Consider the following 26,007-nt stretch of genomic DNA (forward strand, 5'->3'; position numbering starts at 1 on the left):
AACCCGTCCCCCTCTTTGCCAGCTCCCGAGCAATTAAATTAAATAATTCCCAATGATGGGCCACTACTGCTGCTTCCAACTCCTGGGTCTCCGGCCATGTCCTTCGCCGTCCCTTCTCTCCCTTCGCTCTCCCCCCTCCCTCTCTGCAACCACCCGGCTCGCCCTTCCCGCTCTTCGCCCCGGCGCAGTGCTCTTCCTGCTGCTGCTGCTGCTGCTGCGAATGCCGAGCGAGAGCGCGCGGAGAATGGGAGGAGTCTGATGAGGGCGCTCTACGATGATGGGTTCGGGAGCGCGAGCGTGAAGGACTACTTCGACGCGACGAGGGCGATCATGAAGGACGACGGCGGCCCTCCTCCGCGGTGGTTCTGCCCCGTCGAGTGCAAGCCGTCGGTCGAGGACCCGCCTCTGCTGCTCTTCTTGCCAGGTTGCTTGCTTGCTTGCTTAATGTTTGAGGAAATGACTGTCAGAACTAACACAACTCAGCAACCTCGTAATGCGCTTTTATGTACAAGGAAGAGCCTGAAATGTTGTTTTTCGTAGGGAGTGATGGTGTGGGGACGGGGCTCATTCTGCATCACAGATCGCTCGGGAAGTAAGTTAGTTACTTTGTCGCCTTCTCGCTGCAGCTCGAGTAGTAGTAGTAGCTTCTGTGAATTAATAGAAAGCTCGTGTGATCTTCTTCTCTATAAATGTAGATTTTTTGGTTCGTGCTCGCGCCGCACTAAGCACTTCAAGATTATCCGAAATTACTTGTGTTAAAAAAAAACTCAAACATTGCAAGTGAAAACTTGTAGCATGACACGCATTTAACGAAAAGTGGTCTCGGAGAGTAATAGATATTGTACTAGAACGAGTAACTTAATAATTGCTCTAGTGTTCCCATGCATCCTGCCTTGTAGCGAGACACCAGTTTGGGTTGAGTCACAAATCAAAACCCGTGGGTCTTGTGTCCGTACGCTTTAAGTGAGTCGGTTGCATTTTTCTAACAGCTCAAGCTTTTGGACATAATGGTTAGCGACGATGATCCTGCATGACCGTGTTGACATTATTCAAGGTCATGCTTTGTATTTTGTTTGACTAGTTGTATTTTAGTTTACAACTTCATAAACAACTCCGTGTTTGTTTGGGCCTGCTTTTGCTTTTGCTTTTGCTTTTGCTTTTGCTTTCAGCTACAATCACTTCTGGTAGAGCTGGCAAACAAAAAAGGTCTGGGGCATCTTTTGTGCCAAAAAACTGAAGGATGATTCCAAGCTCCAAAAGCAAAATTTCCAAATGGAGGTTTCTGCTTCCACTATAGAAAAAAGATGTTGGAGGGGGTCTTAGTAGAGTGCTTCTCTCGATAACATTAAAGAAACTCTTCCTCGAATAGCACTACACCCTATTACAGGCCAAACAGGACCTTACGCTTTTGTTTATTTGTTTGTGAATTGTATTTCTTCTAGAAAATTTTTCCGATGTGTGCGCCAAGTTGTTGATGGGATTATGACAATTATGTTCCATTTCTTGATCTCTAGGGTTTTTCAGGTTAGATGTTTGCATATCCCAGTAAATGATCGAACACCATTTGAAGGTACTAATCTCGTCTTTCTTTAATTTAATTCTTTTAGTTGTTTTACTTGCTATTACAATTGAGCTAATCCTTTGTTACTCCAGTTAATGTAATACAAGTGGTACACAATTTAGTTCTTCAACTTAAGAGAATTGAGGCCCTGCACTTCTCTATATTCTGCAATTGCATCGTTGGCCCCATTCGCCGTCTAATATCCATCATCTCGCGTGCTCTGCACATAAACATTATCCTGTAAAATGACCATTTTAATCCCCTTCCAGCTTTTTGAGATGAGAAGTTATTTCAAATGGAAGGTTTAAAATGGTCATACTATAGGAGACCGTTGTCAGGGATGGTTGCGAAGTACAGGGAAGTATGGGGACTAACTCACAACATTGCGACTGTGCTGGGATTATCTATATGTGTTACTTATTTACATATTGTTAAATGAGAGACTATCTTTGCCATTTTTGTTTCACTTTTGTGAAACTTGAAATGATGTTCTTTTAACATGTGGGTTTCTTGAATTAAGGGCTGGTCAAAATTGTGGAACAAACTATCAAGTATGAGCATGCTGTGTCTCCAAAAAGACCGATATATATTGTTGGGGAGTCATTTGGGGGATGCCTGGCGCTTGCTGTTGCTGCTCGCAATCCTACTATCGACTTGATACTAATTCTAGTCAATCCAGGCAGGTTAAAACAATCACTAAAGATTATGTTAAACTTGTTTCCACTAATTTCGGTTGTTCTTCTTCAATTATTTGTGTTAAATTTTCTATCGATTTAATGATTTTTATTTTCTGTTTTCTTTTTGTCCAGCAACTTCATTTCAGAAAAACAAAGTGCAACCTCTTCTCCCTGTTGTGGAGGCTTTACCAAGCAATCTTCACTTTACAGTACCCTATTTACTGAGCTTCGTAATGGGTACTTAACTGTCTATTTCCAGTTTTGTTTGCCGTTTGTAATTGAACTATTGAAATAAATTAATAATCTTCTTTCTAACTAAATAGATAGGATGATGAGGGAAACTTGACGGATGAACTATAGAAATAATGTATTGACTTTTGTTTTCTTCCCCTGCTAGCCGCCAATATAATGGATCACTAAACTCTGAAGCACAACTTTTCAATTATGGTGGAAATTTCTAAATCATACAATTTTATTATGATTGAACTAAGTACACTTGGGAAAATATTGCAAACAAAAAATTAATTGAGCTTATTAACTGGATTAGAGAAATTTCTTGATATGGAATATCATCTAGGTTGGTTCACTCTATTTATAGTCCTAATATACAATGAATCTAGCCACCATAACGCACCCACTATGTCACCTATTAATACACATAATGAGCTATCATAAACGCTAAGCTCAAGAGTCTCTCCCATGACGCTTGGCAGTTTTTTCTAAGGGATAATGGGTTATAACGGCAGCAGTTTTGCAAACTTTCATTCTCCCAAAGCGGGCTGGATTTGTGTCTCATTGACAATCCGTTTCAGCTTGCGGAGTTGGGGAGGGACCGGGTTGCGCAGAATTTTTCTAAGTCCCTGATACTTCCTGTCACGCCCCGCTCCCCGCCAATTTGGCCGGGTTCGGCCACGTCAACAGACGCCGAACGGACAGGGCCTCCCCTGCCCGCCTAAGGCTCCAACAACAAGTATAATTAAGCAATCAAATAAAGAGATTTGTAATTATACAAGGCTTGCACGAGGGCAAGCAACAACGGAAGCGAAAGCTCTAAGCTAAAACATACAACTATACATAATATTTTATTACATTTAAACCAAATACTAGTAAACTAAAACTATTACATCCATTTGCTTTCATTCATAATATCGTTTTACATCATAATCATTCTCCAAAATACATGAATTGTTTTCAACTTTTACAACTATAGATCAACAAAATAAAAGTTGATACATGTACACAAAAAGAATGACTAATATGCAAGTACTCCGGTGGCCACTAGTTATGGCGCAATACCCTTGCCTTGATCCTCCGCCGCCCCGCTCGCGCTCGGATCTGTAGGGTTAGTGGTGTGAGAACTACAACGAAGTTCCCAGTGGGTTCGGCAACCGACCTCGCTGACTTACCCACTAGATCTATTCAGGCATAAGTATTTCAAGAAAGAGAAATAGTAACCAATACTAATGCTAATACTATGCCTTTAAAAAAACTGTCAGTGGATATACAATCAACATAGAATGCTTATGCATGCATGCTCTTTCGATAACTTTACTTTGGCTTTTACCCAATCTTACCGGTTAATCTTGTTAACCCCAATAACTTATAACCCAAAATCCCTTTCGTTCGGGGAGGCTCTAAGCACTATAAGACTCGAGGGACCGTCTTCGGGGACCGCGCTCCCCGTGGTGACAATTCCGGAACGCACCGCTTGAGGGGGAGCTACCACCCTCAAGCCAAGCCTTATCGTGAGTATCGATCCAATTACCACTTAGGAAATGTATAGCCATTAGCCACAATGCCACTATCATAATAGGTTTCTACTTATTTATTCATGCTACTCTCTAGGTCATTCTTGTCACAATGCCATTAATGGTTAAACCTTGTTTAACGAGTCATTTCTCGATGCCAATCTTGTCTCTATTGTCAATGTCACCTTTGTTTACTATTATCATAGTCTCGGTCTCACATTCACACAAGTATAGGGTTCCACAAACATGTCTACTATGGTTCATATCAATCTCTATGTTCATCTACGTTAGAAGCATAATATTGAAACTCAACCAATTTTCACATGTAAACTATCCTACTATGCATGAATGACTATTGACATAATGCTCAACAAAGAGGTGAAATAGACATAGAAGGGAATCCAACGATTCCGGCGTGCACCCCCCACTTCGAATGATAGTAGGGAAGTTGTGGTTCGATCCTCGTACTCTACGAACTCCGATCCCGCGTGCTACGGCGATCTACAATAATTTTTTAGCCAAATTAGGCTTTATACTACAAACTCATATCTAGTCTTTTCGTTTCGATGAACGGAGTTGTCCCACGCGTTGGAAATATCCCTAATTAGGTTTCCAAGAGGTCAATTTACCTCGAAAACATCCTACGGCAAAAGCCCCAAAATCCATGCCCTAACAATGTCACATAGGGTTTTCTCCTAGATTGATCTCATTCCTAAGCAAAAGCTAGCTTAGAATCAACTAGGAAGTATTCTAATACCATCACTAAGCTATTCCAAGCATCTCTAGGGCATCTAACATGATCCCTAGATAACCACCATGAGAGGACCTTGAGTTTCTATGGTTTTCATGGTGTTCAAGCCTCAAAAGGGTTTCTAAAACTAGAAACAAATTCAAAACTCCCAAAACCTAGGGTGAAATCCAAACCCTAGATGGGCTACTCTAAAACTTACCTTAGCTAAGCTCCTCCCAAGATTTTCTTGTTGGAGAGCTTCAAGATCCTCCAAAGCCACCAAAATCCCACTCCAAAGCTTCTTCTCCACCTCCTCCTTGCTCTAGGGTGTGTTTTCTAGAGAGAGAAAGAGAGGAATGAGAGAGGGAAATGCTTTGGAGTGTTTGCTGTGAAGGGGAGAGGGGTTGGGTATATTATATGTTGTAACATTTGCAACTAAGCCCCCCAAAAACTCTTATTTGCAACAGACTTCAAAGTTGCTGCCAGACGAAAGTGTACTGGTACACGGGCTGCTGTCACCGGTAACACTATTATGCAGAGGCAAACCCGAGAGCAGACTCCTCGAATTTTACCAAAGTGTACCGGTACACACCAGGGGTGTTATCGGTAACACAGTCAAAATTTCTCAAACCCGAGGGCTTCTCCCTCTCGGCCAGCAATGCTGTACCAGTTACAACTCGATGGTTGTACCGGTACACTTGCTCCAGAATGCTGTTTTAGCCCGATTCGACTCTACTTCGCGCCGGTCGATGCAAAACCTTTCTAACCCTTCTTAAACTCATTTTTAACCCTTCCAACATAGTTGGAAAGCTAAATGCAACTTGTCCATCCATCTCTTTCGCATACTTTAGTCACTTTGGCTAAAGTTCGATAATCATTCTCGAGGTTTCAATATGTTACACTTCCCCACCTAATGCGCAAGCGTCTTCGTCGCGCGTTGCTTTTGAAACTCATCGATGAGTGCTTGGTATTGCCAAAGTGTATCCGCCTTCTTCCAAATAGCCTCGCCATAGGGGAGATTTTTCTACTTCACCAAGTGCTCGGACTCGGCGGAAACTCCACGTCACCGAATAAGCCGGGTGTCTAGGATGGACTCCGCTTGTCCATCGAACGATGTGACCATGGTCGCAGGTGCACGTTGCGACATACTGCGGCTCGGATCCTCCGCGTCTTCAGTGGTATAGTTTCAGCTTGCTAACATGGAAGACGGGGTCGATTTTGAGGTTCACGGGCAACTGCAGCTTGTAGGTACCCTTGCCCACGCACTTGATGACGGTAAATGGGCCTTCGTACTTGCGCAACAGTCCCTTATGCACCTTGCGCAGTACCGTGAATTGCTGCAGCTGAAACATGACCATCACACTGTCTTCCTCGACGAACTCGCGAGGTTGTCGCTTTTCGTCAGCCCACCTCTTCATCTGTTGAGCTGTTTTCTCCAAGTTTGCCCTCACAATTTCATCTTTTTCTTACAAGTTAGAGATAAATTGAAAAGCAATAGGGCTGTGGAACTGCTCTCCCTACCAGCTATGGTGGGGCGAGCAGTTGTCGCTGGTCGCTAGCTCGAAGGTGCTGCAACCTAGAGACTCGTTGCGCTGCAAGTTGTAGGAAAACTGAGCGACAACCAGGTGATGCACCTGATCTTCTGGTTGGTACTCACATAGTGTTGTAGGTACTCCTCCAATTGAGCGTTCACCCACTTTGTTTGCTCGTCCGTCTGCGGGTAAAAATTGGTAGAGAAAAGCAATTTGGACCCCAAGATTTTTTATACCTTGGTCCAAACTTGCCAGTAAACTTGGGGTCGCGGTCGCTCACGATGCTCGTGGAGATTCCCCAAAGCTTGATGATGTGGTTGACAAAGAGCCATGCCGCTTCTTTAGCCGTGCAATCGGTCAGTGCATCGATGAAGGTCCTGTACTTGGAAAAACGATCAACCACCACTAGAATGGACCCAAGCTCCTCCACCTTTGGCAAGGTGGAGATGAAGTCCATAGGGATACTCTCCCACAAACGACTAGGCACAGGAAAAGGCTCAAGGAGTCCTCTGGGTTGCTGGTCTTTGTCCTGTTGACACACCAAGCAGGTTCGCACATAGGCCTCAACGTCTTCGTGCATCTGCGGCCAGAAGTAGGCGGCCTCAAGCAACGCTAGGGTCTGCTTCTTACTTGGGTGGCCCGCCCACTTGGAGTCATGGCACTCTTTGATAAGCTCGCAGCGAAGGTTGCCCCACTTGGGCACGTACACTCGTCGTCCCTTGGTGAGGAGCAACCCGTCACTCAGCCAAAACCTTTACATTTTGCCTCCCTTGACAAGCTGTACCAAATTCTGAGCGATTAGGTCCTCATTGGTTCCTGAGCGAAGTTGATTGCGGAGTGTCCCGTGAAGTTGCCACATGGCCATAATTTCAGCCTTGCAGCTAAGAGCATCAGCTATGCGGTTTTTCTTCCCGGGCTTGTATTGCATCTCCATGTCGAACTCCGCCAAGAAGTCCTGCCACCTTGCTTGCTTCGGCGACAACTTCTTTTGCGATTGGAAGAAGCTCGTCGCAATATTGTCGGTGCGCACCACAAACTTGCTCCCAAGCAAATAGTGCTACCAGGTTTGCAAGCAATGAAGCAATGTACCACAGCAGTCATTTCCTTCTCCTGCACGGTGTTACGCCGCTTGGTGTCGTTGAGCTTGCAGTTTTCGTAGGCGATGAGGTGTCCCTCTTGTACGAGGACATTGCCAATGGCAAAGTCAGAGTAATTTGTGTATACCTCAAAGGTGCGACTACAATTGGGTAGTCGTAGCATTGGATCCTCCGTCACTGCCCGCTTGAGGTCCTCAAATGCCTCTACGCATTGTGAGGTCCAAACCCATGAGTGGTTCTTCTTCAGCAGATCCGTCAACAAGGCTGCTCTCGCAGAGTAGCCCGCAATGAAGCAGCGGTAGTAGTTGACGAGCCCAAGGAAAGACTGCAACTTGGAGACCGTCGTCGGGGTCTCTTAATCACAGATGGTTCGAACCTTCCGTTGGTCCATGCGAATCAGGTCCTTGCCTATCCAGTGGCCAAGGAAGTGCACCTCTTTCTTTGCGAACATGCACTTCTCTTTCTTGACGAATAGTTGGTTCTCCCACAGCACTTAGAAAACAGTTGGCATGTACTCGATGTGCTCTGCTAAGGTGTTGCTGTATACTACAATGTCGTCGAGGTACACCACCACAAAACGATGAAGGTAGGGATAGAGTAGCTTGTTCATGAGCATGCAGAAGGTCGCTGGCGCGTTCGTTAGGCCGAATGGCATGACAAGGAACTCATAGGCCCCGCACCTCGTGGTCCTCATCACACACGTGGTCCTTTCCTCGTCTCTTTTTGCAATCCGCACTTGATAGTACCTAGAGCGAAGGTCGAGTTTGATGAAGTACTTCGCTCCGCCCAACTGATCGAAAAGATCTGCTGTCAAAGGGATGGGGATTTATTGAGCGCCCTGTAATCGATACAAAGCCGCAGGCTTCCATTGCTTTTTTGCTAGAACAAGACTGGTGCTCCATAGGGTGCCTTCGACGGTCGAATGAAGCCTGCATCGAGGAGCTCCTTCAATTGCTTCTGCAATTCCTCAAGCTCTGGCGGGGCCATTCTATATAGTGCTTTTGCTGGCGGTTTGGCTCCTGGCTCGAGCTCGATGGCATGATCCTACCTCCCGCCTGGGTGGAAGTTGCTTGGGCAGGTCCTTTGGCATGATATCCTAAAATTCTTCCAAGACCGCCTCAATCTCAGTCGGAGGGCCCTCCTCCTCGAGACCCTCATCGCTCACCTCATAGATGGCCACAAGGTAAGTCATCTCGCCACAATTCACACCTCTTCGCAACTGTAAGGCATAGAGGGTTTGGGTGCTTACTGTTTTCTCCTGGCTTGCTAGGACCATGCATGGGGACGCCTCCTCCATGATGCTTAAGGCTCCAACGTGTGGCATCGGGACTACCTTTGACAAAGCCAAAAAGTCCATACCTAGTATGACTTGAAAGTTGTCAATGGGTACGGTAGTGAAATTTGCAGTGCCTTTCCAAGGTCTCACCACAGTAACTATGCTCGCAACAAGTCGCGCCTCCGAATTGACGGCCTTGATCCTGTTTACGTCCTTCTCAAGGGGAAGGCCTATTTGCTTGGCCTCTACCTCGGCGATGAAGTTGTGAGTGGCTCCTATGTCCACCAACGCTCTTGTGGTTCTGCCGTTGAGGGTCACATCGATGTACAAGAGTTCCTTGTTGAGGGGCTTCCTACTGCTTGTCAGCCCGTGAACCACATTGATGAGCCTGAGCGTGCCCATCTTCGTCGGTTCCATATTGCCCTCACCCTGCTCGGTCTAGATAGCATTCACCAACTTTTTCTTTGGGCAGTCCCTCGCCCAATGGTTCTCGCCGCAGACGTAGCACGTTAATTTCTTTGGCGGCTGCACATGACCCCTTTCGCGGCTCTCCGCACTCTTTCTAGTCGTAGCGGTCTCCCCCACCCTTAGCCTTGCTCGCTTTGGGTGTTTTGTTGTGAGATAGATCCGCCCTCTCGTACTCAGGCAGCTTCTCCACCAAGGCGATTGCAGAGGCCACGTCCTTGACGTCGCGTCCCACAAGCTCCTTGTTCGCCCAAAGTTGGAGCCTCTCAAGAAAGAAGAATAAGCGATCTTTCTCCGCCATGTTGGTGATGGACAACATCAAATTGGAGTATTCCTTAACATCCTTCTTGAGCGTCCCGGTATGGTTGAGCTGTCGTAGTTGCCTCCTCGCAAGGTATTCGACATGCTCGGGATAGAACTGCACCTTGAGCTTGCGCACAAAGTCCTTCCACGTCTTTAGGTTGCATTGGCCTTTATCGACCTTTGCAGATCGCCGACGCCACCATAGTATCGTGTCATCAGCAAGGTACATGGATGCGGCCTAGACTTTTTCCTCCTCGTCGTCCAGCGACAATGCCTTGATGTAGTGCTCAATGTGCCACAAAAAGTTGTCGATTATGACTCCCCACCTTCCCAGAGGGTTACCCATCCTAGGAATACTCTCGTCCTAGCACGTTTAACTCTCTTAACCTCTTGGGCCTAGCCACTGCCCAAAATATTTAAGCCAGGTTAAGAGTATTAGCTCTATTATATCATATAAATAGGACTACCTGGGGTCTTACATTCACCCCCCCTTTAAGTCCTGACGTTCTCGTAAGGCTCAGACTCACAAGTACCAAGCAATGTGAAACTCGTCTCGCTAGCCTAAACCGACTTTGTAGTGAGCTGCGCTCCACCCACAACAGTCAACAGTATGAGAGCCTCGCTCTCCCCGCTGTATAACCCTGGCTCAACCGAGACTCATCTCACACTTCCGGCTGGTAATTGGCTTTGATATCAACTGTGACGCCCCAACTTCCCAGAGGGTCCCCCATCCTAAGACTACTCTTGTCCTAGCACGCTTAGCTCTCTTAACCTCTCGGGCCTAGCCACCGCCCAAAATGCTTAAGCTGGGTTACGATTATTAGCCTATTATATCATATATATAGGACTACCTGGGGTTTCACATCGATCTTGTTTTCGTCGCATGTACCCCTGAAATTTTGAGGCTTCAGACACGTACGTTTGAAACAGACTCTCTTTGTGGTTCATGACCACGTCCCCCCGCTTTCTCAAGGATTGTTACCCATGTCTTGAGGTCCTCGACCTCGTCAACCCGAGCAACGAGTTCCTTTTGCTCCTCGTCATGACGAGTAATGTTGCCCTGGAGCTTTTCGAGTTCGCTTCGGAAGGTCGCCATGGCAGTAGCGACGCTTTCCTCCATACTGCAAACTTCGTCATTAAACGAGTAAAAAGATTTAGCCATTTCGGTGTACCTTTCACTCATTTTCGACATGATGCCCTCCAACTGTGCAAGGCAGTTCCCAACGGTGCGGAATCCCTCGTGATTGCCTCCGGTTCCTTGCTCTTGCCCACTTGGAGGGCTCCTTTGGAGGATCACCGCCAGCATCAATAACTCCCGTATCGGATGTTGACATGGTTCACTATTCGAAACAGCTCTGATACCAACTGTCATGGACTTAAGAGTTTTTGTTTGCAAAGCCCGTGCAGCGCCCACTTTTCTCCGCAAAGATGGACAAGCCTTGCTCCCCTTTCTAGCCCGGATCTTCGCGTCCTACAACTAAGTATGCAAAGGGAAGAAAAGAGAAAAATAAAGGTTTCCCACAAAAAATTAAGTACTCTCAATTACTTAAAAAAAAAGGATTACAAGCTTACAACACACACACACTCTTTTGTGTTTCCGCCCTAGCCACACCCACTATTTATAGGCCTAAGATACAATGAATCTAGCCACCATAACTCACCCATTAATACATATAATGAGAGCTCATAAAAGCTAAGCCCAAAAGTCTCTCCCATGACTTTTGGCAATTTTTTTCTAAGGGATAATAGGGTATAATGGCAGTAGTTTTGCAACCCTTCATTCTCCCAAAGCGTGCTGGATTCGGGTCTCATTGACAACCCATTTCAACCCGTCTCAGCTTGCGAAGTTAGGCCAGGGACCAGGGTTACACAGAATTTTTCTAAATTCCTGACAACTGGCTCTGATACCAAATATAACGACCTAGCCCACTAGCACTAATAACTTGTTAGGCCCAAACTATCAACTAAAAATGCGTAAGCTAGTTATTATTGTTAAAGATGTGCTTTCTTTTTTATTGGTTTGGTCCATGCATTAGGTCTACGGAATATATCAATAGATCTTGTGATTAATTTCTATTGGTGGAGTCCAGCAGAAGATTGAATTAGACTTTGATTTGGCTCTACTGTAATCCGGGTGGACTAGGAATTGTACTAGGATTTCAATTCCTAGTTTGACTTTTTGACCAGGCTAGGGCTAATGCATATTATATATATGTATGTACGAATGATGAAAAGGCGCGCGTGTGAGGCCATAATTAATGTGCATATACCATGGTTAATTAATACACCACGTTGGGTGGCCATACGGCAGCAAGAGAAGGCTCGGCAGCATCGCATGCGACAGGATTGTAATCAGCAGCGGAGTGGAGGTTCTCGACCAATTGCCTAAGCGGTTCGGATTCTTCGAAGCAATGGCATAAAGGATTTTGGTCAGAGTTTTTTCTATACTTCTCTAATTTGGTCTTCTCAGTTTTACGAAAAACTTTTCGGTATTTTCTTGGAGTTTTTGTTAGAACAAGAGAAAGGTGGGATTCACCATAAGACTCTTGGTTTTTTAATCCGGAGAAGACATAAGGTGTAAGCTTGTACTTTATTTCTTCGTATAGTGGAATACATCTCTCTTGCTCTCCCTGTGGACGTAGGCAATTGTCGACCCACGTAAATCTTGGTTTCTTCTTTCTGTATTTATTTCTTTTACCGTTCGGTGTTTTCTCTATTTTTTCGTGCATCTTTGTTGGTAGTGCATGACGGACGATCCATCCGGTTCCTAACAAGTGGTATCAGAGCAAGGTTTTAAGTGCCCGTCGGCACGGGCCGTATACACCGTGTCATACCGTGCCAACAAGATACCGGCACGATACAGACCCCGTGCCGATGCCACAGCTCAAAACCCTCTATTCTTTAAATTAGTAAGTAATTTCCTCAATAAAGTTCAAAAGATGTGATAAAAAGACATAATAAATAGTTACAATATTTTGTTGCTAAAGAAAATAAATATTTCATGTTATTATGTGTCGGCACACAAGAATTTTTTTTGACCGGCACGCATCGGCACGGCTCGGCATGCATCGTGCCGTACTGTGCCGGCAAGTTTCCGGTACGACCCCATGCCACGACACTTAAATCCTTGTATCAGAGCATAAGGTTTGCGCTACAGCAGAGATGTCGAACGTCTCATCTTCTAAGTTTGAGGTGAAGAAATTTGGCGGTAAAGAAAACTTCGGTCTCTGGCAAAGAAGAGTGAAAGCCCTTCTGGTACAACAGGGCCTTCATAAGGCGTTGCTCGGAAAATCGAATAAGCTGACATCAATGAGCAACGAAGATTGGGAGGAAATTGATCTGCGGGCGGTGAATACAATTATATTGTGCCTAGCAGATGAGGTGATGTATAACGTCATGGAGGAAGAAACTACAATCGGCATGTGGAACAAGCTAGAGAAGCCTTATATGACAAAAAGCCTCTCGAACGTGCTGTACCTAAAGCAAAAATTATATGGGCTACGCATGAAGGAAGGTATGGCAATAACAGAACACTTGAACACCTTTAAATAAAATTATTACAGATTTGCTCAGCATTAATGTCAAGGTTGATGAGAACGATAAGGCATTAATTTTCTTACATCACTTCTGTCATCCTACAATCGTCTGGTGACCACCATACTGTACAAGAAGCAAACTCTTAAGAATGGAAGATGTTACGTCTACCCTTTTATCTAAGGAGATCAGGTAGCAGACGAGTACCGAAGAAAGCAATGCAGGTTTGGTCGTAAATGATACAGATGGAGGAAGGGGACGATCAAGCGAACGTGATACCGGTAAAGGAAGATCCCGTTTCAAGTCAAAATCGAGAAAGGTGAAGTGTTACTTTTGCAACAAAGAGGGCCACGTGAAAAAGAACTGCGAGAAGAAGAAGTTTTGGCTGCGAAAACTAAATTCCTTTGCAGATACGGCGAGCGTAGCCAGCGACGCTAGTCAAGATGTTTTGACAGTTTCTATAGGTTCAGAATCTCTCAATGACTGGATATTAGATTTGGGTTGTTTTTATCACATGTCTCTAGACAGGTCTTTATTTGATACTTATAAGTCTTATGAAAGCAGTAGTGTTATGATGGGCAATAGCACTAGTTGCAAGATGGTCGGTATCGGAATAGTAAAAATAGATATGTTTGATGCTGTGGTGAGAACACTGACGGATGTGAGACATATTCCGGGTCTTAGGTTGAATTTGATATCGCTTCGTACTCTTGACTCTATTGGCTATTGTATTAGCATTTTAGGTGGAGTCGTCAAAGTAAAAAAGAGTGCCATGGTAGTCATGGAGGGTGAGAATAAAGGAAATCTGTACAAGCTGATCGGTAAGCCGGTAACAGTGGAGAAGTCTAGGTATTCTCTAGACTTTGTTAACCTGCATGACTGTTAGTGCCGGGATGCCTCAGGGAGAGGGGGTGATAAGATGAGAGAGAGTAATGAAGTAAAAAAGAAGTCAAGGTGGAGATTGTTAAAGATGTGCTTTCTTTTTTATTGGTTTGGTCCGTGCACTAGGTCGATGAAATATACCAATAGATTTTGTGATTAATTTCTATTGGTGGAGTCCAGCAGAAGATTGAATTAGACTTTGATTTAGCTCTACTGTAATCCGAGTGAACTAGGAATTGTATTAGGATTTCAATTCCTAGTTTGACTTTTTGACCCGGCTACGACTAATGCATATTATATATATGCATGTACAGATGATGAACAGGCGCGCGTGTGAGGCCATAATTAATTAGCATATACCGTGGCTAATTAATACACTGCGTTGGGTGGCCGTACGACAGCAAGAGAAGGCTCGGCAGCATTGCATGCGATAGGATTGGAGTCGGCAGTGGAGCAGAGATTCTCGACCAATTGCCTGAGCAGTTCGGATTCTTTGAAGCAACAACATAAAGGATTTTGGTCAGAGTTTTTTCTATACTTCTCTAATTTGGTCTTCTCGGTTTTACGAAAAGCTTTTTCGGTATTTTCTTAGAGTTTTTGTTGGAACAAGAGAAAGGTGGGATTCACCGTAAAACTCTTGGTTTTTAATACGGAGAAGACATAAGGTGTAAGCTTGTACTTTATTTTTTCATATAGTGGAATACATCTCTCTCGCTCTCCCCGTGGACGTTGGCAATTGCCGAACCACGTAAATCTTGGTTTTTTCTTTCTGCATTTATTTCTTTTACCATTCGGTGTTTCTCTATTTTTTCATGCATCTTTGTTGGTAGCACATGACGGAAGATCCATCCAGTTCCCAACAATTATTACTAGAGTTCATGGTCTCTTATATTTTCAATCACAGACCCGTTCTCATCCAATGTAAGACTATTGGGGTGTCACATTATCATGACGATATACTAGGACCTACTTGAGCTCAACGTTGCAATATACCTACCAGAGTGTAGTCCCTAAGATATTTGGACTCATTATACTGAAAAAACTATCATGATTAGGACTCAAATATTCTAGAAGGAAAAGGAAAAGCAACAGCAACAGACAATCTATGGAGGAAGAATTGCAAAAATAGTTGAGACTAAAGATTTGCATGCAAGTAATGAAAAGATTACCTACTTTTAATCAATTGTCGCTTGTAGAGCCAGATGTTCCTCCAATTTATCTTTCTTTCTTCCTCCCTTTGCTTGTCCTTCATCTAATTCTCTTCCTCTATTTCAAATATACGTGTTTCACAAGGAAAGTCTGTGGTTCTTAGGGTTTCCTTTTTATCTTCTTGACCTAACTTTATCATAAGTGTAATCCTTTTCCTTTTCTATCTCTTTTTGCTTTACTCTATAGATCTAATTTAAATATTTAACTCAAGTTTTATTCATGTAGCTTGGATCCTTATGAGAAACCATATTGTGGAGAATTTAATTAATTAAAAGAAACCAAGTTTCCTATCTTTTGCTGTTCAATACCAATTTGTCACAGATGAATCTAGTTAGGATGCTCTTCTTTCCTTTATTAAATTTTGGCTCTTTTTCCTCTCCTTTCCAATTTCTCTTCCTCATCGTGAATTATAAAGCAACACAATCTCTTATTATGTTTAGGCATCAAATTTTTAAGTATCCCACTATTTGGATGACGTTAAACTCGTGTTTGGACTACATTATCAGTTTCTGGAGTTTTTTACTTTTTAGATAGGAAATAAAGAGCTTAGCGGCAGAAGAGAATTTATTAACTTGTATCTGGAAACTTTGTAGTAGATAATATTAATGACTTACTCTTGATTTGTTACGTTTACTGCTGCTGCTGCTAGGTTTGCAATTATAAAATCCTTAACTAGCTCTAGATGTTCTCGAAATTTGTATGTATAAATATAATAATATCACTTAGATGGAAAATCAGTTGAGTTACATTGGTACGTCTTTTCAAATCCACTTATTATAGGACGATATATCTCATATAGTGATGTTATATGTGTTTTTTTTCCTTTTTTTTTCTCAGATGGATTATTGGTAATTAGACTTGTTTCCTTGTAAATTACTTTTATTGCATTGAGTTTTATTCCTTATTATGTCCTTACTAGTGAGTAATGATCTAATGAGGCGTATATACTAATGCTGCTTTTAATGTGGAATGTCACTTTGTGCTTCATTTGCTCTTTTCATGTGAGTGTTTTTGGTTTGTTTGTCGCTTGCTTATAATTTTTGTTTCGATTTTAATTTGTAACAATTTCCTCTCTTTTGGATCTTTGGTTTAACAGATGTATTATGCATATCGAATTAGGTAATCCCTTGAAGATGGCAATGGTCAGTGTTGCAGATGACCTTCCTCCTCAACAAACACTTGAGCAATTGCAATACAGTCTCCCTTCATTGCTGCCTCTACTCTCGGTAAAATATTTTCTATATTTGCTGCCCTGTCAAATTTCTTAGAAGTTCTTCAAGAGAGATTTGATTTAAAGAAGTATGAAAATAAATTCGCAATCACTTCCCATTTTCAGCTATGGTATCAGCTGCTTTTCGTCAGATAATTTGGTGTTTTTTTTCCTAATAATAGATTGGAAAATTTGTAATACTAATCCCTAACTTTTCTGACAAATTAGTCTTTTTTTTTTGTTTCATAAAAGTCTCTGCTGAGTACTTTCTATTTAGATCTAAGTGTTTGCAGATCTAACTTTTTCTTACTATTGCAATTTCACCCGTGTAAACTTCATATGTATGTTTGTTCTTCCACAAAAAAGAATGAATAACAAAAAAAAGTAACTTTATATGTATCCCTAAGTTTAAATATATAAACTTACATGGTAAAACTGTAATTAATGGATAAACAAAAGCTGGTAATATGTTATTGTTTCCATTGAAAGATTATACATGCATCATAACTTGATGAACAGTCATTAGGTACTTTTATGCAATGAAACTTATAGCTGATGGATTTATGCTTTATAGGAAGAGATGAAATTTAAGTGGATTTCCTCGATATTCTTGAGTGCAGTCAGGATGAGCTGTATTCAAAATTTTTAATGTATGTTAGGATAAATGTGCATCAGCTTTCAGCAAAATTTCATAGCATACCCTGTTATTTGAGGTCTGTGAACTGTCTCTATATATTTCTTACTTGAAAATTAATGGCTTTCAGTGTTTAGCTGCTGCTACCAAGCAGATTCTAGTTGGACCTAAAAATTAATCGGGTTGATTTTTCAAACTTGCTTCATTTCTAATGAGGAAGATTAGAACAATTGATCTACTATGGTTGATTTGTCAAGCTTGCTTCATTTTCCAGTGGGAATTAAACTTATCAGGGAACCAATTCAGCTAACTCTTCATGAAATGGAGCCATTTTTCATAGTTCACTCGTGGCCAAATTTGGTTAAAAATAATAATTTAATCTCCACTTCATAGCGTTCCTGGAGTTTAAATGTGGGCAAATTCAGAACTATTGAGATTCATTTCCATGTTAATTGAAACATCCTCAAAAATTTTAAAATCACATGCATGGTAAATATTTAAGTTATCTTTTCACGACAAATTTTCTGAAATGTTTATAATATTTTATTTTTTTAACTATTTTTAAGCGACCTGTCTAACTATCACGTTGTTCTTAATCAAAGATATCAAGAACAGAGAAAAATATATATATAATATGTTATAAAATATGTTTTTTGAGGGATTGCCTTACTGGCCGGTAAGGATGCAAGTAACAATTTGCCCAATTATACCTAGCATCTTTATCCCAACATTTCTATCATTTTTTTGCCATGGGAACTTATTCTGTTTCGTTTGTAGATTCTAATAAAGTTTGGTAACTCTAATTTCATGACCACAGAGGATGACTCTTGTCACTGCGGACTGTGAAGGGCTTTAAATTGATTAAGTTTCTTTTAAACTCTTAATTGTTTAATACCTCAGGAGTTATCAAATATAATACCAAAGAATACTCTTCTATGGAAACTCAAGCTTCTTAAATCAGCAGCAGCTTACACCAATTCTCGTCTACATGCAGTTGAGGCTGAAGTTCTCCTGCTTGTCAGGTTTTCTTTCCTTCTTTCTTTCTTTCTGTTTGTTTTTAGGATCAGCAACTGTGGATCATAAAATGTGTGAATTGTAGAAGGGTTCTTCAACCTTATATCATAGTTTCGGTTTGTTTCAACTATTTTGTCCCTAATCTCCACATGTCATCACAATCTTACTCAAGTTAAATTCTTATGTTGACTTGGATCATCTGCCAATACATAAGTGATTTTCGTACTTCTCACATGGCGATTATGTGATCATGTTTATTCAACTTAGCAGATGATTTTGATGAATAGGATACTTACAAAATTCGAAGGTTACGGACCCAATTATAACAATTGAAATATTGCTATCCAAACTAAGTCCTCCTAAAATGAATTGGGAGTCGCTGAAGCAATTTGCCCTTTTTGAAAGCTAGCATGTAATTACAAGTACAGTTGGATAGTTAATAGAATGTGTAATTTGAACATGTAGCATAATAATTGTTTTTGCACTGCCTACTTTGACTATATTGTAACTTTGACTCATCCTTAATGTGCACTTGTAATTCAGCGACAACGATAACCTGCTACCAAGTGCAGAGGAGGCAGATAGACTTTGGGCTTCACTGAAAAATTGCAGAGTCCGCCACTTTAAGGACAATGGCCACACTCTACTTTTGGTACGTAATTATTCCTAGTTTAAACTTCTCAATTTAGTTTACGACTCTATTTGTATGCTCAAGGATTGCCCTTGCTGCAATGCCCCGTCCCATGCTAAAGCGTGCCGACACCTGGCAGGGGAGGCGGGACAACACCATATTGTCAAAATATTTATTTATTCTTTTGAGCTTCTTGAGGTATTTTTTTTGAGTTTTTTGAGGTAAAAAATTTTATAAAGATTTTTTTTTTTCATATTTGAAATATGTAATTCTTGTAAATCTACTAAAATTTATTCTAATTAGTGAGTTCAATTGCATATGACATCCTTTTTAGTGAAAAAATATATAAAAGATCTCCCTCAATTTTTTTTATCATTGTAGATGATGTGAATTTGCCTAGGGTAGTGTTTATAAATTTTTACCCAGTTATGACTTAATTTTGTTTTCGTGCATATACCCAGTTGTGACTTAATTTTGTTACGGCGGAAAGCTCGGTAGCACCAAGTGCTTGGTGCTGTCGATAGTATCCCAGCCGGACTCTATAGAACTAGGCTGGAATGCTATCAATAGCACCAAGTTGTTGGTGCTATTAGGTTTTCGTCCCTTGGATAAAGAAATGTACGGTTAGGATAATGTGAGCCCCCTTAGGATTGAGTAAGTTGTTGGTTGAATAGTATAATCTAATGGGTGAAAATAGTCAAAGGGTTAAATCTAATGGCGGAAAACTCGGTAGCACCAAGTGCTTGGTGCTGTCAATAGTATCCCAGCCGAGGTTCTCTTATGAGTATAAGTTCCTTTGTACTTATAAGTTTTCGGCCATTAGATCCATCCCATTAATCATTTCCACCTGTTAGATTATATTATTCATCCAACCACCCACTCAACCCTAGGGGACCACTATCATCCTAACTACACATCCTTTCTTCCAACGGTTAAAAACTTATTAGTACAAAGGAGTCTATACTCATAAGAGTATAGCAGCCCTAGCCTATATATATAGTGGCGCTACTATACTCTTATAAGGATAGAGCCCTTCGTATTCGTAAGTTGTTTTCGATGGAGCTTCCAAATCGACGATCCACTCCTTTAAAAATGGTATAGAGTATTTGAAACTTCTAAAAAATAAACTTCGCAATTTTTCGAAATCATAATAAAGTCTATCAAGCGGGCATAAAATGGACGGTCAAAATCGAACAACATCCTAAAAATGGATGACTGGATCCTTCAATTTAAGATCGGAGTTATTGATCTTTATCTACATAGTGAATAAAATTTTCTATAAAAAATTCAACCTATTCCAATTCTTTTACACCGTCAAACTAGCAAGTGTCCCATACCGGCCGTTAAAAATTGTCAATTTTGTGACCTTTTGATCGTAAGGTAAATGATGTCGAAAAATTATGAAATTTGATTTCTAGAAATTTTAAATGCTCTATATAATGTTTAACGGTATGGATCGTCGATTCAAAAGTTCTATCATCGAAAATGACTTATAAGTACGAGGGCGATCGTACTCATAAGGGTATAGTAGTTATATATATATATATATATATACATATATATACACATATATATACTATAGTATAGTAATATATATATATATACATATATATACACATATAATATAATCATATATATAGAGCTAGCTACTATACATATCTATAGTACCGAGCGTACCGAGCTCCTGGTTAACTATAGTTGTTGGTTTTCGATCTTAGGGCGTTCAAATCAACGATCCCACCGTTAAAGACTGATCTACGGTATTTAAAGTTTCTAGAAATAATATTTTATATTTTTTCGACATATTTACTTTATGATCAACACCATTTCAAAAATTGTCAATTTTCAATGACTATTATGACGAGTTTTGGAGTTTAACGGTGTAGAAGAATCTAAATTTCTTCAAATTTTAATAGAAAATACTTAAACTATATAGATTAAGATTAACATTCTTGATCTTGAATTTAAAAGTCCTATGCTAATTTTTAAAGAATAATTCAATTTCCACCGCTCCATTTTGACATATTTATTTACTAAGTAAACGATATCGAAAAAACTAAAAAATTTTATTCTAAGAAATTCATATACCCTAGATCATATTTAACGGTGTGGATCGTTGATTTTGAACACCCTAAGATCGAAACAAACACTATAGTACCGGAGCTCGGTACATATAGATAGTATAGTAGCCTAATTCTTATATATATATATATATATATTATATAGTATATATATATATAGAATTAGGCTGGAATACTATTGGTAGCAAAAACGCTCTTTTTGCTATCAAGTTTTTAACCTTTGGATAAAATTGTAAGGTTAGGATGATATTAGTCAGTTAGAGTTGAGTGTCCCCTAGGGTTGATTGGTCCCCACTGGTTTATAGCATTTAATCCAAATGATTAGAAATGATGAAAGAGTTGATCCAAAGGCTAAAAACTTATAGTAAAAATGACGTTTTGCTATCAATGTATTCTAGCCCAACTCTATATATAATAGTATATATATATATATATATATATAATATATATATATATTATATATATGGAGTCCGGCTAGGATACTTTCGATAGCACAAAAGCATTTGGTGCTATCAAGTTTTCTACCGTTAGATTTACCTCTTTTCATTTTCATCCATTCGATTATACTATACAACCAACCACCCACTCAACCCTAGGGTCCACATCATCCTAACCACATACTCTTTAATCCAAGGATAAAAAACTAAATAGCACCAATCATTGGGTGCTATTAATAGTTTCCAGCCTAGTTCTCTCTCTCTCTCTCTCTTCTCTCTCTCTCTCTCTCTCTATTATATATATATATATATATATTATATAATGTTTTTTTTTTTTAGTTATTAAGATCTATATGCCTCTTTTCTTACAAAAGTGTATGAAATATAACATTTGAGCCATTTTTATAGCTATTAAAGATATTAAAACAATCTGAAAGGCTAATTTTCTATGAAATTGATTAAAAAAATCCTTGCTGATGCATGCCAATGTGGCAAAGGGGGGTGTCCCGACATTGGCACACCCTATGCAACTGTGCCGTCTCGCTGGTACAGTGACATGGGCATTGCCGATGGCTTGACAATCCTTGGTATGCTGATATTTAGGTTTTCTCGTCGTACACTTGTTATTATAAATTTTTGGTTTCCAACATTTCTTTGTAAGGGTAAAGTAATGTTTCTCCACTCTTGTTTATTAATATTTACAACTAAGTTTTCTTTGTGCCATCCTATTCTTCAATCTGAGAGTTTGAAAGAAGCTATTAGATTCATGAATCTAAATCTTCTCTTTCTTATATTTTCTTAATTTTTATGTTGTTATAACTAAATAGCTTTTTGAATAAAAGAAAATATTTCTAAGTCTCCTGCATGGTCCTTAAAAACTGAGAGTAATATCATAATTTTTTAATATTTTTTTTCAGGAAGATGGTATCAATCTATTATCTATAATAAAAGCGACTCGCATTTACCGTCGTTCTAGGCAACATGACTATGTCACGGATTTCCTTCCTCCCACAATTAGTGAATTCCAGAAATCTTTTAAGCGTGATAATAGGTATGTGTTCCATTCTAATTTTTGGTAGAATATTTCTAATTGGGGGAAAAAAAAGCACCAAAACAACCTAAACTATCGTGCTAGCACAAATGGCTACCCAACATTTTGGCCTTAAAATTTTGGCCTTGAAAATTTGGGCCTTGAATATTTCTTAACAAGTTCTAGTTGCATCAAAACCTTTTGTTCAGATACCCCCCAAGTCATGAAAGTGTGTTAAAAACAAGAGTGATAAAATTCGACCTTTTAAGGGTCACATGACACATGATAACAGCCATTACAAAAATTTACAAAATTAGGGGAAAAGTGGCTAACTGAAGCCGGCACATTGGTCGGTTATATCTTATTGAACTTCTAAAAGTTTGGGCTGCCATCTTCCAGAGCACCGTGGCTCACTTCTAATCTTCCCACCTCACAAGGACATTTTTGCTTAACTATTTTGAACTGAAAAACTACAGATGGTATGACCTTCTAGTAAATCCAATTATGTTCTCCACTCTGAAAGATGGAACGATTGTGCGAGGACTTTCTGGGGTACCCAATAAAGGTCCAGTTTTGCTCGTGGGTAATCACATGCTAATGGGAATGGAACTCAATTCGCTTTACGAAGGGTTTGTAAGAGAGAAGAAGGCAGTACTTCGTGGAATGGCGCACCCAGTCTTGTTCGCGACCAAGTATGAGACTTCGAGCCAAGAGATGACTCGCTTTGATGAGATGTCTATCTACGGTGCATTGCCTGTAACTCCAATTAATATGTATAGGCTGTTTGCTAGAGAAGAGTTTGTTCTTCTTTATCCGGGAGGTGCTCGTGAAGCTTTACATAGGAAGGTATGCTGCAATGATCTGTCCTTTCATTTCTTCACTTTTTAAGTTGGAAGATTTTAATCTGAGTTGTAGCTTTCTTCTATAGAGTATTTCAATAACTTAATGACAGTTTACATTACCCCGCCAGCACATTGGAAATAGCTAATACTCTAAAAGCTTTAGTTGGTAGAGAACGGTGTTTTTGATATATGTATTATATTCAACAGAGCATATACTAGAGGTGCAAATCACCTAATTGAAGTTCTTTAGTGACTTGTTCGATTCAACTGTTTTGTTTGATTATGCATAAACAGATATATCTGTATCATTGTTTGCAAAAGCTAATTGTATCGGCAGTGTGCGCCCATTCGCCCGGCAGCTCGCTCTCTCTCACCAAAATTTAAAACTGACATGATCTGTTTGGTATGCACACTGTTGTATGATACCTAATTTTTGTTATAGACTAATCTTGGTGCATGGGCGACTTACAGGGTGAAGAATACAAGTTGTTTTGGCCAGACCGGCCTGAATTTGTAAGAATGGCAGCAAAGTTTGGTGTTACTATCATACCATTTGGAGTTGTTGGAGAAGACGACGTGGCACAGGTAATTATATTTTGCTTAGTGTAGCATGAGATACTATCTAATGTAACAGTATCATCTACACCATCTTATGCTTCTTCCTTTTCTTTGAATTATTGAAAGTTGCTTCTCCAATTAGTAATCCTTTACCTCATCTCATTAATTGATGGTGATCAGGATGTTAGGTGATATGGTGATAGCGAATGAAGCATTTGATTTAATAGTCTCCTCATATTTTATGATCTTGCTTGAGGATTTGCTTGATAATGAAGAGAAAAGTAAAAGACGGCTCAAACCTAGGCACACCCTTTTCTCTGATCTATAGAAGCCAAAAATCTGAGCTTCCTACATGCCAAAGACCGCACAACCACCGTCGGAAACGAGAAACGAGAAATAGAAAACTCAGAACAACAATCTCAAACAACTCCAAACATGAAATCAATTAACTTCACCAAGAGTATCACAGCACCATACAATTGGAAACCAAAACTACTAAAATAAAATCTTTAATAAGAACACCTAACAATGGAAGGCTCACAAGAGAGGGAAAGGGGCAAATTAGAGGTTACCATCCTCAAACCAAGCAAAACCCCAACAAGCTGGTTTATCCCCTTTACACTTATCTTGCTCCTCTTTGACTATTCTCTTGATCCTCACTAAACTTATATGGCCCAGCTTGACTCAACCCAAAATTAGCCACTTGACTCGACTCAAGAGAACACACAGAAAAAAAAAAGAAAAAAAAGAAAAGAAAACACTTAGAAAACAAAAAACAAAATGGATTTCCACAATACCATTATTGAACAATAGTAGACTAAATCACTAATTTTAAGACTCTCAAATGAGATATGTATATGTTCTTTCATCGTCTTTCTTTTCGTTGTTAAGATGATGCAAAAGTCTGATGATAAAATATGGCATCGTTTTGGCAGTTGGTTCTGGACTACAATGATCTGAAGGATTTACCATTAGTCAGAGAATGGATAGAAGAAATGAATCAAGATGCCGTGAGATTAAGGTAATATATTCTGTGTCATCCAGAGTAAACTAGGCTGCATCTGAGCGGTTTCCGGCTAAATTCTTCCTCCTCAAAATCTGATGCTCGAGCATCTGAATTAACAATTTACCCCTTTAAATTTGATCTTAGAGTATTGAATTTTAGAAAACCAACGGATGGCTTTTGGCTATGCATCAGTTGATCTCAAAATTGACAACTCTAATGATGATAAAAGATTTCTGTTTTGTCTAATGGCCGAAATCAATTCAAACTACTCGAACTTCTTTGAAAATATTCCCAGATGTTTAGATCAGGAATAGTGGATTTGATTGTTAACCAAGGAATTTTATGCTACAGTTAGAAAGTTTATTCAGTTTACGTCGTTCATTTTTCTCTTCATTTCACGAATAGGCAAAATGCATCCAAAACTCTTGAATTTCGTTTTTATAGTAACTTCAAACACTCTTAAGATAAAATTAAAATGAAATGATCTAGCATCAATTGTTTGGTTGATAATCAATTTTTGGTTTATTTGTAGAAGTTTTGCACTAAAAATTACAGGCTTTCATTCTAAAGGGTAATTATATCTTGCGATTTTAGGGCTGATATCAATGGAGAGATATCGAATCAAGAGATCTATATTCCCGGGCTTCTACCGAAGTTACCGGGCCGGTTCTATTTCCTTTTCGGGAAACCAATTGAGACGAAAGGAATGGACATTCTGAAAGACAGAAGGAATGCAAATTTGGTTTACTTGAATGTCAAATCTGAAATCGAGAGCATAATTTCTTATTTGAGGAGGAAGAGAGAGGAAGATTCCTACCGGAGTTTAACACAGCGGCTTCTCTACCAGGCAACTTGGGGTTTCTCAACTCAAGTCCCCTCCTTCGAACCATGATTCATCGCAGTTTTACTGCAAATTTCCACATAAATTGAAGAAATTCGACGTCGCCGATTGAAAAAGGTTTTTTTGGGACTCAGAACTTTGATTAGCCAAAGATCTTCCCTACAAGATTGAGGTGAGTAGAGATTTTGAAGTCTTAATTGTTCAGAAAAGTTTACAAAAATAAACCAAAACCATTCTGGATTGCCTCATTACTGGATTGAGTTCGTTTTCAACCGCGCACACGCAAAAAACCAAAAACAAAAAACAAAAAAGAAAAGAAAAGGAGAAGCAGCATTCACTTTTGTAGAACAGAAAGAGAGATGAAAAGATATGTATTTAACCCTTAAATTTATTGTATCACGCATGCATGATGTCATTTGTAAACTGTATTTCAGTTCGACAATATGAAAATCGATGGAAAGTGTATAATATGTTCATGTTTTTATCCACCAAATTGGTTTATATTGTTGTCGAAAGTTGTTAGTAGTGTAGATTCCTTTTCGATTGTTTTGTTCCATCAATTCTCCACGATTTACTGAAAACACTATTTAATGGTTCGATTTAACTATTATGTGAATTTTATTCTATTTGACTGTAAGGATCTACTGGTAAATATGGTAATAAAATATTACTTTTTACAAATCACAGGATTGTAAATAAAGTGCACATT

The 26,007-nt window shown here is 40.0% G+C and overlaps 1 protein-coding gene across 3 annotated transcripts; it reads left to right on the forward strand.

The window, feature by feature from the left end:
- LOC109728086 (acyltransferase-like protein At1g54570, chloroplastic) lies at positions 1-25,799 on the forward strand. Of its 3 annotated transcripts, none has more exons than XM_020258383.1 (13): positions 7-424; positions 541-592; positions 1,515-1,570; positions 2,082-2,244; positions 2,371-2,475; positions 16,111-16,240; positions 17,759-17,880; positions 18,416-18,524; positions 21,939-22,072; positions 22,528-22,897; positions 23,365-23,478; positions 24,387-24,472; positions 25,052-25,799. In XM_020258383.1, exons 1-13 carry the CDS (start codon positions 97-99, stop codon positions 25,347-25,349), a joined length of 2,067 nt encoding a protein of 688 aa, XP_020113972.1. In that variant the 5' UTR covers positions 7-96; the 3' UTR covers positions 25,350-25,799. The 3 variants fall into 3 exon arrangements, with proteins under 3 accessions (XP_020113974.1, XP_020113972.1, XP_020113973.1); XM_020258384.1 differs by having other exon boundaries at positions 9-424; positions 2,082-2,240; positions 16,134-16,240; XM_020258385.1 differs by lacking the exon at positions 24,387-24,472 and having other exon boundaries at positions 1-424; positions 25,052-25,187.

Source organism: Ananas comosus, linkage group 23, assembly GCF_001540865.1.
Source record: "Ananas comosus cultivar F153 linkage group 23, ASM154086v1, whole genome shotgun sequence".
NCBI lineage: Eukaryota > Viridiplantae > Streptophyta > Magnoliopsida > Poales > Bromeliaceae > Ananas > Ananas comosus.